The following is a 14,763-nucleotide window of genomic DNA, read 5'->3' as shown; positions in this document are numbered from 1 at the left end:
AAATTTATGATTTTTACAGTAGCTGTCAATTTAGTTTTTGAAAATACACTCACTGGCAGAATTTTAGGTACAACTGCACAATTTTTTCCTTCTAAGAAACTCGGGGTGCTAATTATCGAAAAAGCCTGGCTTCCCGTACTCTCTCCCTCTGTTGGTAATTGTTATTTTTTGTGTTTCTGAGACAGGTTGTGACTGTCGAGAAGAATTCCTTATGTGTTATTTACATACTTGGCCAATAAATCGGCTTCTGATTATATCTAATGGATTTTATGGTATAATTTTGGAGCATTTAGTTACATTATGTAGAAGTAAGAGAAAAAAATTGAACACAAAAACAGTTCATAATTTGATTGTGCAAGATGTAACTAATGAAGTGACCAGTAGGGGTATAAAAAAAGTTACAATATCATGCTTTTAAATCCTGAATTTTATCCCTACAAGCAATTACTGGAGTTCATTGTGGACTTTTCCATGACATTTTTAAAATCATGTATTTCTGGTTCTATTTTTGTCTACATCCCATCAATCTTTGTTTAGTTTTGACAGCAATCATATGGTTTTAGTATCTTATTGTGACTTCACTGTCACTCACACTTTTTTTTTTTAAATCTCCTTCTGCGTATCTTTACTCTGTAACTGGATTACATCACATGGCTTCAAGAAAGATGCGTGAATGTAAGCTGCTTACTTTCACTGGTGGCCCAGTGTTTAGTTGGTGGGAACGCGCTCCACGTGCCCCAGCCAGTGTCCTCATGAGGCATAATAAAACCACAGTCCCCGTCTCACGGGACGCTCTGCCAACAATACTGTTTTTGTATAAACATGTACACTATATATGTCAGTGTATTTATAGTACAAGTCTTAACCATGGGATTGGGATGAAGCGAAGGGTTTTCCCTTTTGCAATGATTGTCAGATCACTCTCTTGGCGTAATATTCAACAGACCTAAAAGAAAATATGAGGCCACATTTCACCATGCGTGCAGTTCCCACTAGCCCCTGGGAGAGAACATTACCTCATTCCAGGATTGAAGCAAGTTATGTAAATAGATTGGACTCACTATGGCATCAAGGCAGCATGGTGTCCTAGTGTTTGGCACATCTGCCTCACTAGTTGTCCCAGTGCTTGTGTGGGTTTTCTCCAAGTACTCAGATTTGCTTCCACATCCCAAAAACATCCATATTATGTTAAATGTAAATTGTCCGTAGGTCTGAATTGAAGTGTAAATGGTTTTGTCATATCAGATGTTCGCTTGGAGCGGCAATGTAAGTTCATCGGGGCCACTCTAGGTTCACAGTCTTGTGCGTAAGGGCGCAAGATGGCGGGGAGGAGATATGGTCGAAGGGCCAAGTGGGAGATTAGGTGGTTAGGTGGACGACCCGCTCTTACCTCCTGAGCCACAGCCGTGTCTATGAAGGCAGCTTCTTCCCCAAACAGGTTAATCTAGGTTTGAACTTGGATTGAGAGCATATAGTGTTGCACTTGCCTTTGATCCTTACTCGGGTCTCCTGACAACTTTACGACTCTAGCTGGATTCTGAAGTATTCGGTTCAGGTGAACGGTATGCGATCTTTAGGTTTTAGGTGAATTAATGAGTACATACTCACACGTACGCACACATGCACATTCTCACGCACATACAAAATAAAAAATTAAAAAATAATAAAAGAGAGAGAGATGATGATGACATGTCAAGAAAAGAAAAAGAAAAAAAAGGAAAAAAATGATCTAGTGATGGCTCATGACTAACTTAAATTTTTTATTTATTTTTTTAAGATGGCCCCAGGGGTGTAGTTATTGGGGGAGATGGGTGGCTGTTTTCACCCAAATAAATCTGTACCTTCTTTGGGATTTTCAGATTTCACATTGGGTGGGGTTGTTTAAATTCTCTATAAAGTCTTTGAAATTTGACACGCCATAGGACAGTGTTTTTGAGAGTGTTGCTTTATGGTTTGATTTGAAAGTTTGAATAGTTCAAAACAATTATCTACTGTATAAAATAACTAAGGCTTCAAAATGAAAAAATGAAAAAGTCAGCATATAACTATCCCAAAGTATTCACAATACAATGGACAACTTTTTTATTTCCTCTTTATTTTGCTTGCCATACATAAGCTTGCTGGCAAGAACAATATTGTATGTTTTATTTTAGGTTTTGTGTTCATATTGCCAGAGTGTGAGTATTATTTTTGGCTGCTATGGAGAACACAATTCGAATGCAAGAGGAGGATCATTTGCCATTATCCAGCACCCCTCCTCCATCTCTGAAATCTTTGCTACGCCCTTGCTTGGGGCACAACTTTGAAAAATTCCTGGAAATTTGCGAGCCAATTTAACACTCAGCGGTTAGCATATGCACATGCCAGATAAAGTATCACGTTTCTCCCCTTCCTCGCAGGTCGAGGAGTACAGGTGGAGACAATCCTAAAGGATGATGAGACCCTGACGTCATTCCTTCTGAGAGATGTTCAACTAACCCAATCTGTGGTCGATCAACTTGTCAGTGCCCAAATCAGGCCCGAACAGGTTATTACACATGCTCAAAACATTACACAAGTGGGTTCAAATGTGCATGGTGAATATAAAATATTTAAATACATTTTAATGTTCATGATGAAAAGCTTGAGAAGAGAAGTGTGTTAATGCAAAAGCTCATTATAATAGAATATTGTACATTGGGATGTAATGTGAATTTATAGAAGAAACAGCTCATAGCAAATAAAATTTATGACAATATCAAAAAGACAGATTTGGTATGTTTGTTTATTAAAAATAAAACTGAATCAACATGACATCACAATGTAGTAACAACTATTCATTTTAATCATTGACCATCCTGTGTCCCCTTTCCCCAGTTTGCCTTTGGGGTTCCAAACATGCATTTAAAGGACATCGCCTGCAGCTTGAACCTGTTGGAACGATTCCTCATTTTTCCGAACCGCAGGGGGCTTCTTGCCGTCCGCAACGCTATGTGTATCCTCACCGCTCAGCGGCTGCAGATCGTCGAGGACAAGTTCTATGCCAATGTCGACTTTTTCAAGCTCTTTCGTGTGGTCAGTGCATTTTTTTTTATCTTTATTTTATTTCATTGCATTTTATTTTATACCCACCATCCACTTTGTCAGCTAATGCTAAGAAATGCTATGAAACTAATTAGCATTTTCTTGAATTTTAAAGGTATTGAAGACCGATCACGGGTTAACTGCTCAATGCGTAGCCCAAAGCATCAATCCAACTATTGTGTGACAGTTTATATAACCATCATTATTAATCCTTTAGTTTAATAAACCAACAGCTGCGTTTGTTAGCGCCTATGAATAGAGAAAGATCTCATTAAGCTGTGCTGAGATGAACCCCATTTCAATTGGTACTTTGTCACCAAAACAAAAACAAAACAAAAAAGATTTGGCAGGATGTGAGCCCAATTGAAAAAAAAAAAAAAGAGGATCACACCCAACTTTTTGTGAAAGAATTAATTATTACCTTTTTATCAATGTGAATCATTCATCTGACATTTTACTTTAAGGTGAGCTGGTGCTGCATGTGTGCTACTAACTTTAATGGTATTGTTTCTATTGCATCATTATTCTGTTAGAAGGATAAGAAAGAAGCAAACAAGAAATGGTGGTGATGGGCCTGTCCACTTTTTTCATCCTCCCTGCACACAAAGCAGTACTCATCGGTCCCACACAAAATGATTTGGGTTGTATCAAATTCTGTCAAATTGCACTGTCAATGAAAGAATTGTATCACTACAATTACTGTAGTTGACCTCAAACGATACAATCTTTTTCCATGAAATTTACCATCAAAAAACAAGATGAAGTGTGCTGTCGCTGGGCCAACATACTTTAGATGGTTAGGCATGTGTACAAAACCTGCAAAACGGCATTAGCAGAGCTGTCAGACTCGCCGTCTTTCTGTAATTAGCTTAGACGAGACACTCCCTCCTTAATGATTAAAGGCCGCGACTTGTAAACAAAGGCCGCAGCATCAGACGAAGGGCGACTGGCTTCCTCTTCATTCATCCGCAGTCTGAATTTAAGCTGTAGCACACTAGCACACCACTTTAGTGCTATCACATTCTACTTTATTGCCTTGTCTTACGCATGCACGCTGAGATAGAGAGATATGTCGCAAAGGAAGGATGTTTCCTCTGGTCTTTGTCTTGGCTTGGTCCTGCTTCCTGTACCTTTTAGCCTATTGTATGCAAGATCTCAAGCATGTCGTTTGGGATCAGGAGCCAAAATAGATCCTCCTGGGTCGGTTTTTAACCCTGGAGAACCCAAGAACCCTTTTCTTCTTTGGAAAATTATGAATTATACATTAAATGACTGCTATAAGTTCACTGAACACCAAAATATATGTTTTTTCAATTGTAACCCTTGTTTTTTGAACTAGCTCAGAGTTGCTAATTTATCAAAATATATATATAAAACATACTCCTAGGCATTCTGCAACATGATATTAAATAGATTAATAAAAAAAACACAATTTTACCATCTGATGGTTTGCTGAGAAGATGGTTTTGTTTGGATTGATTTCCAGCGCAACAAAACAACATGTTGCCAGCAATCTTGTCACCACCACTCTGGCTCATGTAAGTGCAATATTCGTCCACTAGATGGCCCCATGCAGGGGTCAGAAGTGGCACTCTGGACTTTTGAAGTTAAATTTGTAAAAAATAAAAATAAAAAGGTCTTTGTTATTTGAGTAGCAGAATTTATAGGGGCCAAATTTGACCCCGTGGGTTCTCCAGGGTTAAGAGTAAAACACGGTAAACTTGGCTAGTACTAGCTATTTTTGTGATCATTTCATTTTTCAGAGCTTTTGGATTCAAATCTATGTTTATATGTAACAGTGCAATATCATTTGTGTCCCTTCCTCAAAGCTTCCTCGCGTTTTGGACAGTAACGCAGAAGGCATCAACATTCACTTTTGGGTCCAGGTGGTGTCCGCCGCCTCGGACAAACTGCGAGAGGTAACAGTGCATTCCTGTTGATCCCCATTCGAAAGTTCACCGCTTTCTATATTTAGTTTAAGCAGGAAAACGGTTGCTTCCGTTTGCCTCCGTTTTTGCGTGAACACAGATGTGGTGGGGGAGGAAGGGGCTTAGAGGTCACATTGAATAAGAGAAAGGTTGTATCAAGATTACGTTCCTTTGCTTCCAAAACACAAACAGTAAGTACATCATTAGCATCATTATTCTAATGGAAACGGTGCCACGCCACTAGCCATAAATGAAAAGTTAATGCTCAACATAAACTAGTTGAGTCTTTTTCCCATATTGTCTTGACTATACCTACAGTATTTGTAACTTTATATTTCACTCTGAGTCACCATTAGCTCCATCATGAGTTGGAATGAAATGGAATGAAACAACTACTACTACAAATAATTGTACGAGTACGACTACAAGTACCATTGTTCACAAAAAAAATATTACTACATGATTATTTTATCCACATTTCTACTTGTTTGTCACAAATGTACTGCAGTCTGTTTGATTCACTTTATAGTGTATAACAATATGGAAATGCTAACCTTATACAGTATTTCACTCTGGAGTTATCATTAGCATAGCCATTAGTTAGCAATATTGAAAATGAATGAAACAACTAATAGTACTACTAATACTACTACTACTATTATTGACATAAATATAACTATAGTACATTAAAGTATTATTTTGTCCACATTTCGACCTGTTTGTCACAAATATACTGTAGTTTGTTTTATTGACTTTACTGTACAATATGCTAACTTAGTATTTAACGATGGAGTCGTCATTAGCTTAGCCAATATTTAGCTAAATTGAAAGTGAACGAAACAACAACTACAAGTAATTGACATCTCTGAGCTTACATCATGATTGGATCACAAGTCAAAGTGAGGCTCTAATGCTGCATTCGAGGATAAGAGGAAGGTGGGAAATCGGACTTTTCCGACGTCAAAGTAGGAAGCGTGCACGGGAACGCTTCTATGAACTTGGAGATCCGAGTTGCGAAGTTGAGGGGGGGATAAAAAGGACCCCAACGTCACCGACTGGCTTCAATCTGACGTCACTTAACAACAGAGACAGGCTGTGAATGTCAAATCATAATTTACACAATTATAAATATTTATATCATTATTTATTATAGCAGCCATTGATTTACCGTTACCGCTATTCAAAGTAAGTAACTTCACGTAACACAACGTGATTTGGACTGACTGCGTAATCAGCCATCTTTGTTTACATTCACCTCGGATGCTTTGAGGTTCGGAAGTGGGACTATCCGAGGGGGATCAATCCGACTTACCGACTTCCTTGAATGCAGCATCAACTTTGTGAACAGAAGTTCTCCACTCATTGAAAAGCATTGGACTTTGGATTGTTTTCATTTGATTTGTGAGAATTATTTTTGATTTGAAAATGTGATAAAATGTCGTTTGACTACTACAACAATCTTCTAGTCAAACCAAATAGTTAGTTTTCAATATATATGCAGAAATATCATAAATGCATGGATGTTCAGAATTGTCAATACTACTAGTACTAGTTACTATAAATACTACATGATTATTTTATCCACATTTCGACTTGTCACAAATATGCTGAAGTTTGTTTGATTCACTTTACAGTGTATAAAAATAACTCAAGTTTCACATTCTAGAACATACTTTATTCTCTGCTCTAACTTTCTCCTTTTTTCCAAATCTCCTGACAGTTGTTTCAGAGAAGCAGCACCCGGGAGCTCTTCCAGGTCATGACCCCTCTCTTCCAGAGCGATCCGTCCTTCAGGCAGGTGATGGCCGCCGCTTCCAGCCTCGTGTGTGGCTACACCGAGGGGGCTTTCTCCAGAGTGGCCTCCTTTAACTGGTACGAGGACAACAACTACAAAGCTTTTCTTGGCATCAGCAGTGGCAGAAGACAAGGCGAGCGCACTTATGACAACAGCACCAGTGAGTAGAATAATATTCTTACCCAGAATCTCTTGATTGTGAGGAAGACATACTAACCAGTATTTCACCATTTGCTGCTTTTTAAATATGTTTTCCCCATGACTTAGCTCTGAATATTTGGATTGACACCTGGTTTTATAATGGCTTTGGAATGCATGGTCCATATATTGCACACTTTTGCCCTCCAGCTCCTTTCTGCAATGATATGATGAGCGAGCTGGAATCCAACCCCGCAACCAGGATCGTATGGAGCTCCCTTAAGCCCATGTTGATGGGAAAGATCCTATACGCCCCCGACTCACCTGCTGTCAGAATGATCATAAGAAATGTAAGTACTTCGACTACAGGGTGTTATTTAGTGTTGCCTGTTTATACTAATTAGAGCTGTCAAACAATTCCGTTTTTAATCAGATTAATCACATTTTAGAATTTTGATTAATCACGATTAATCGCTTAATTAACTCATACACTGCCATTGACGGTTACAGACGTCAAATATTAATTTTAACTATTTCTATTAGTTTAAAAATGTTTCCACTTTTGTTAACAAGATTATGAAAACCTAGATTTTTTTTATTGTACATTTAGAAAAGATATCAAATTTGTGATTAATCGTGAACTTATGAAGTCATGCAATTAATTACGAAAAAATGTCAATCGCCTCACGCTCCTAATTTTTAAATAATCTTTTCTTTTCTTTTTCATTGCGTCAGGCGATTACATTTTTTTAAAATTGTAATTAATCGCATGACTTCAATAGTTAACTCACGATTAATCATCAATTTTATATCTATTCTAAATGTCCCCAAAAAATATTCTAGGTTTTCATACTCTTGTTAACAAAAGTGGAAAAAATTATAATGGTTTATTATAGAATTAGTTCAAATTAATTTTTGACGTCAATAGCAGTCAATGGCAGTGAATGAGTTAAAAAGGCTTTTTTATAAAAAAAATTCCCTCGCAAAAGAGCACCTGTTACGTGTTAATTTTTTCGACATTTAATGAGTCTTCCTTTTCTAATCAGTTAATTACTTGCATAATTAAAAATTTAAAAAATACTTTATTGTTTGACATGAACAAATATTCTGAATGTCATACGCAAACATTTATTAAATGCTTCACTTTAATGCATGTAGTTATGTTGACTGCTCAAAGGATCATCTGCGGTCAGAAATAATTAATGTAATTAATCTACGTTAATACATGATTAAATGCAATATTTTTTGTGATTAATTAATTAGTTAATGCTTTAACTTTGAAAATATGTAGAAAGTGTTAAAAAAAAAAGTGTTTTTTTCTACTCCTTTCACTACCTTCTTTGATTTTCTGTTGAGCACACTGCAGGAAACAATGCCCCAACCCCTCACAAAAAAAAAAGAAGGAAAAAAAAGGGATCAGCTTTCCTCAAGCCTTGTCCCGGCTTTTGTATCGAGATGTAGATACTTGTTGGTCAAAGCCCCTCAGGGGGTGGAAGTTGTCATGGATGGCTTGGTTGCAATGGAGGAGCACTAGCCGATCAGCCGCGGTGACTGTCACACAGTTTCCTGGCGCCGTGGCTTTTCTAGTGTTAAAAAAAAACGCAAGATCACACATGCCGACCTATAGTGCCCCTCTTTTGTTTTTCTCTTCCCCTCACATTGGGATCCTAATTGCACCAAGAGACTAATGGCCAAGAAGTTTCATCCATTACTTGGATCAAAAATTTGACTCAAGCCATATTGGTTCTTTTTGGCAACTCACACATGCAATAAAATGTTTATACTCTCACCTAGCTATTGTGGAATAATTGATGAGCTTTTTATTGATTGTTAAGTGTGTAATTGCTTTTTTTTTTTTTTTTTTTACGTGTCTTGAAGCAACTGATTTGGTTGCAACCACCAGAAGAGGCACTGTTGATTCTGTTTTGCCAGAAAAAAAATCTGATAAAATATTTTATGTTTTATTGTTAAAACGAATTATTCTTGAAGTAAAAATATAAGAAAAATGCACTTTCTATTATGTATCAAAAAAATTATCATTTAATGTCACGGTCACTTTTTGCACTCAAGTCTGAATTATTTGTGTTTAAGTGTCTGCTGTTCCCAGAACTTAAAAAAAAAATGTAATTATAATAATAATAATAACAGAAATAATAATAATAATAATTTGGATAAAGGTATCCTAACATGATTCTTTTTATATGTAAGTTAGCAGTGGTTCAAGTCAAGTAAACAAAATATTTTATTCTTGACATTAGAAATCAATTCAATTCAAAAATTTGATCTTTTTCAGCCGATATTGATCAGCTGAAGATCACATGATCGCCCCCCGATTTACGATCACATGATCAGATTGGGGCAACTCTGTTAATTTTCACTGCAATCAATGTATGCATGAAATCCTTATAAGACACCTCTTTAACGGTGGTTTGTTCACTTTCTATCCCCACTGTATGTTATTTCAATCAATCTAATTTTATTTTTAATTCTCACATTATAGTCGTTATTTTCTTCTTAGCTCATTGTCAGGGCGAATAACAAGAAATTGTTGTTTCTTTAAAAAAAAAAAGCAAATACCAAAGGGTATTTTGCGCACAAACATATCTAAATATGGTTCCGTACCAGGCTTAATGCGATTTTGCTATTTTTGTACTCATAAATTCAGCCGGAATAACAAACTAATCTCAAAATACATTGGAACAAAATAATACAAAGGAGCATTTGAATAGTGGCAAGCAATCCACGTCCATACTGTTATGCAACGGGGTTAACAAATACAACTGATGAATGGTTTCCTCTTACGTAAATAGCATAACAGAGGAATTTACTTTGAGTCGGATTATATCATTGGCTTTCACTCATTGGCTAAAGTCGAGCGCTCATTTGCATAAGTATCAAGCATCATACAGTTTGGCCTGTACAGTATGTACTTACTGTATGTGCTGAATGTTAACAACAGCTCAGCACTGTGTAATGTTAACTACTTAATGTGTTTTAACACACCCTCACATCCAAAGTTGGGAGAAGCAAACATTTACTGTTAACGGACCTCGTTGGTTGTAGCAAGAACTCCCTCCTCACTGTCTTCTTCTTGTTTCTTGCTGCTTTAAACTACCTCAGGAATGAGGAAGCTCTCACTTGTGGGAACCTGAGATCCTCTCGTCTGCTTGAAAGCATCGCACCAACGGCCTCCATTGTCACCCTGGCCCCATTGTCCCTATTGTCACCCGAAATCAGACACACAGAAGAGGAAGGCGTTTAATTGGGTGTACTCTTGAGCGTCCCCCCCTTCCCCGCTGCACATGACTGAATGCTAAAATAGCAAGCGGCGTTTGCTGTTCACACACAAAGCACTGTAGTGACACATATTCAGGGTTTTAACGATAAGCCAGCGGTAAATATTTGACGTTTTGGCACAGGCCGTGTTTGTCGTTGGTTATCTGAAGCTCACGGCTCAAAGAAATTCTTTGTGTGTTGTCTCTGCAAAGCCTGTTTGGGGAGAGAGTTTGGTGTGGGAATGTTATGTAGCGGAGGATAGCGTGCAAGTTTGCCGGCGTTGCGCACATGTACAATATGTAGGCATACGTTTGCATGTAAGCACACCTGTTGTTAAATGCATATATACGCTTGACGCTCACGTCTCTTTTGTAGGCCAACAGCACATTCGAAGAACTGCAAAGGCTAAAGACCATGGGGAAGGCCTGGGAGGAGGTGGCGCCACAAATCTGGGCTTTCTTCCAAGATGGAGTGCAAGTCAAAATGATCCGGGTATGGCGACAATACACCATCGAAGCGATTCGAAAGCTCGCCTTGACACTCGCCTGACATTTTATGTCAAGCCATGACCAAAATAATAATTCCTATCAGACATTTCTAGGTGAAAAATAAAGCCACAGTTAAGTGAGCACAAAAATTATGAATTATAAAAAGTTTCACATTTTGGCTTTGTTGTGTTTCATTCAGAAAAGCATCGGTCGATAAATAAATAAATAAATAAATGACAATTGTTTTTACGTTTCATATTTTACAGCAAATAACATATTTGCTAGGGATGTTCTACCAATGCAAGTTTTCAACTCAAGTTGTCACCAATACTGCATTTCCCCCAAAAAAGTCAAATTACAGAAGACCTGTATATCCCAATATAGCATTTATTTTACTTAACATTACATGAAATTAATGGCAATTTGCTATTCTTCTTATTTCTTTGTTAAAATCTTACTTACAAATGCATTATAGTAACAATAAAAGGACAATTTCATCTTGGAGCGGATTGTTTATATTATCTTAAATGGACAAAAACAGATTGAAAATTGGACTCAACTGGAGGTCAGCCATTTTGTTAAAAAACACAATGAACTGATTGTGTTTGAATTTATTAGTTTATTATTGTGCAACATTCACTTTTAATTAGTGTTAGTATTTTTTTTTTTTTAAGAATAATATCTCGTCCAAAGTCAGTTGATATAAGCTCCAACTTGCCCACAACCCTAATTACAACAAGTGATGTGGAAAATGGCAGCCTAATAGTCTAATAACTTAAATGAATAAATAAATAAAATAAAACTTAAACTGTAGCTATAACTTAAATAAAAGTGTGCTGTTAATGCTTCAATTGTAAGTGTTCCGTTTCTGTTTCAGGACACATTCCGGAATCCGGCAGTGATGGATTTCATTGACCGCAGTCTTGAGCAGGCTCCATTCTCCACCAAACACATCCTCAACTTCCTGCACAACCGTCTGCCAGAAGAGCGTCTTGACAGCATGCCTGATTTTGACTGGCGGGATGTTTTCAACCTCACCGACCGTGTCATCCGGATGCTCAATCAATATGGAGATGTGAGTGCACACTGAAATATTTTTGTACTGTAGCCTAGAAACCTTTGTTGCATGTGTGGATTTTAGGTACAAAAAAATGTGCTACATTTGAGGACTTAACGGGATGTGTGGGTTAAGCCAGATTTCCAAATAAAAATACGGTGTCAGGATCATTTGTTTTGGTACCCTCCCACCTATTTGAACCCTTGACACTACAATTCACCTGAACTGTCACAATCTTGGAGTGGCCCATTCATCTAATAATCCGAGCGAACACAGGCCCGTCACTTGTTGATTTCATTAGCCTGCATGAAAGAGCGCTGTTGTGCTCCATCTTTGACATTGTGTGAGCATTTGGATAAGTTGTCTTTTCATTTGGCAATTTGTCCTCCATCTCCAAAACTTGGCAACCACCAGGTGGGACCAGAGCCAGGCTAACAGACGAGCTGTCCACTGGCTTCTGTTTACTGCTGATGGAGTGGAAGCCTTTCACACAAATAAAACAAAGCATCACAGACCTTCACTGGTGAGGGCTCTCCATAGCTAAGTGGGCCAATATATTTAAAACATAGTCCAAATCAGCCCTTTTCCCCCCCAAAGGGGCTTATCGGGATGAGGGGGTCTATCCCACTGGGGGGTGACACGGGGGCACGGTTGGGTGGATGGCTAGCGCTCTTTGTTTTTGTCCAAGTTAAAGCTTACAGCACTTGAGTGTGACAGGGAGAGTGGGAACGCCTGAGGCTGATTAGACACAGCTGTCACTTCACCCGCCATCTTTTATAGAGCAAGTACAATGAGCGTGAGTTTGAACGCTGAGTGGTTGGCTGCTTGCACGTTGGTGGCATGCATGCGAATCGCGCTACACACTGGGCCTATAGTGTTGATGAGCAGGATACTTTTGGCAGCCTCGATGACCATGTTTGGAATGGGAATTACTTGTTGCACATGTTTGATGCATGGGGAACTTTGTAGATAGTGTTAATTGACAGTGTGTCATTAGTTGCCAGCAAATTACATGGGTGTGTTGGGAAATAACTCAAATTTTATCAAGTAAATACCCACAGAAGTCTACAACCTGCGGCTCTGGAGCCACCTGTGGCTCTTTAGTCCCTCTCCTGTGGCTCCCTATGGATGTCTAATTTTTTTTGCATAAATTAATATTTATATATATATATATATATAAAATATCATATTTTTTATTTATTTATTTATTAATATTAATTGTTTCATAAAATATTTTTTAAATGAATTAAATTAAAAAATGAATAATTAAATGTTCAAAAACTGTTATTTTTAAGTTGTCAAAAGAAAGACGAAAAGTAGATGAAAAAGTTTTAAAAATTACCTAGAAATGTCCAAAAAGAAAGAGGAAAAGCAGAAATTTGCCATAAATTGTCAAAAATGTCAGAGAAATTAATTAAAATAAATAAATAAATAAAGGCAGAAAAGAAGATGTTTGAAAAAATAAACAAAAGAAGGTAGAAAATGACCATAAAATATAAATGTCTTTGGAATTGCTAAAACGCCAGAATATTTACTTGAAAAAAAAGGCAGAAAAGAAAGTGTTCAAAAAGTAATCATAAAATGTCCAAAAACAAAGCAAGAAATCCCGAAAGTTACCATAAAATGTCCACAAAATTTTCCAAAATGTCCACAAAATTTTTCAAAATGTCCAAAAATTGATAGCAAAAATGTCAGAAAAAAATGCAAAAAATAGCCATAAAATGTCCAAAAAAGGAAGGGGAGAGGCAGAAAATAACCGTAAAATGTCCATGTCTACGTATTGGATGCTGCAGTCATATTTTTGTGTTGTGGTGCAGCTCTAATTAGGTCCTCAGTACATTAGACTAACACTAACCTAATCCTCCAATGTTTTGTGGCACCAGACAGATTTTTTTGTGATTTATTTGGCCTAAAACGGCTCTTTTGACTGTAAAGGAGTCATCCATGGTTTGCCATGATGATATATAAAAGTGCATGGATAAAATATTAAGATGTAAGATACTATTCCCTTTGTCTTGCCCAATTTTCTGCCTCTATCTCCTCTCCTCCAGTGCGTGAACCTGGATAAATTTGTGGCTATGCCTAACGAAGACACCGTCATTTATCGAGCTTTGGACCTACTGGGGGATGGCAAGTTTTGGGCAGGTCTCATCTTTGTCAACATGCAGCCTTGGACCGCCAAAGTCCCGCCTCATGTGAAGTTCAAGATCCGCATGGATATTGATGCTGTGGAGCGCACCAATAAAGTCAAAGACAGGTTAGAGTGAAGGTCAGAAAGTGTGATTAACCCATTGCTTTTATATATCGTTTTGGAGAATAATAACATGCATCCCTGTCAGGTATTGGGATCCGGGTCCCAGAGCTGATCCTATGGATGACCTGCGCTATGTCTGGGGGGGTTTTGCTTATCTTCAGGACATAATAGAACATGGCATCATTCGGACTCAGACGGGAAAAGAGTGGCCGTTGGGTGTTTATCTGCAACAGATGCCCTACCCTTGTTACGTGGATGATCTGTTAGTACACACACACACACACACACAACACAACTAAACACTACATTTTTCATCTACGTTCTCATTTTGTCCAGCTTCATGCTCACGCTCAACCGCTGCTTTCCAATCTTCATGGTTCTGGCCTGGGTCTACTCGGTGTCCATGATAGTCAAAAGTATCGTTCTGGAAAAGGAACTCCGTCTCAAGGAGACCCTCAAGGTGATGGGGGTCTCGAACAGTGTCATCTGGTCCACTTGGTTTATTGACAGCTTCATCGTGATGGGTACCAGCACTGCTCTCCTTACAGTCATCATCATGGTGAGGAAGCCAAATCTTTCAACTTTGTGTTTAGGGCTTAACTCTCCTGGATTTAATGGCAGGTGACAAATGATAGCTCGTTAAACTATGACCTTCACTCCTTCTCGCCTTCTAAATTAATCACCAACTGGCACTGTGGTTGTGCACATACTGTACAAATTATTAACGAAAGGACAGTGAAGTCTATGACATCATGGGAATTATG

The 14,763-nt window shown here is 37.9% G+C and overlaps 1 protein-coding gene across 5 annotated transcripts in view; it reads left to right on the top strand.

The window, feature by feature from the left end:
* Positions 1-14,763, top strand: part of LOC144040282 (retinal-specific phospholipid-transporting ATPase ABCA4-like) — a 33,756-nt gene that overhangs the window by 1,986 nt on the left and 17,007 nt on the right. For all 5 annotated transcript variants that reach the window (XR_013289684.1, XR_013289685.1, XM_077554367.1 and 2 more), the window contains exons 6-15: positions 2,400-2,527; positions 2,857-3,054; positions 4,893-4,982; positions 6,712-6,946; positions 7,135-7,274; positions 10,576-10,692; positions 11,566-11,763; positions 13,797-14,002; positions 14,085-14,261; positions 14,336-14,558. Coding sequence is in view for 3 of the 5 variants with exons in the window: in XM_077554367.1 (XP_077410493.1) it covers positions 2,400-2,527; positions 2,857-3,054; positions 4,893-4,982; positions 6,712-6,946; positions 7,135-7,274; positions 10,576-10,692; positions 11,566-11,763; positions 13,797-14,002; positions 14,085-14,261; positions 14,336-14,558 (1,712 nt within the window). In the remaining 2 variants the exon portion in view is untranslated. The remainder of the gene's footprint in view (positions 1-2,399; positions 2,528-2,856; positions 3,055-4,892; positions 4,983-6,711; positions 6,947-7,134; positions 7,275-10,575; positions 10,693-11,565; positions 11,764-13,796; positions 14,003-14,084; positions 14,262-14,335; positions 14,559-14,763) is intronic.

This window comes from Vanacampus margaritifer, chromosome 20, assembly GCF_051991255.1.
Source record: "Vanacampus margaritifer isolate UIUO_Vmar chromosome 20, RoL_Vmar_1.0, whole genome shotgun sequence".
NCBI classification, from domain to species: Eukaryota; Metazoa; Chordata; class Actinopteri; order Syngnathiformes; family Syngnathidae; genus Vanacampus; species Vanacampus margaritifer.
This window is presented reverse-complemented; position numbering and strand designations above follow the sequence as displayed.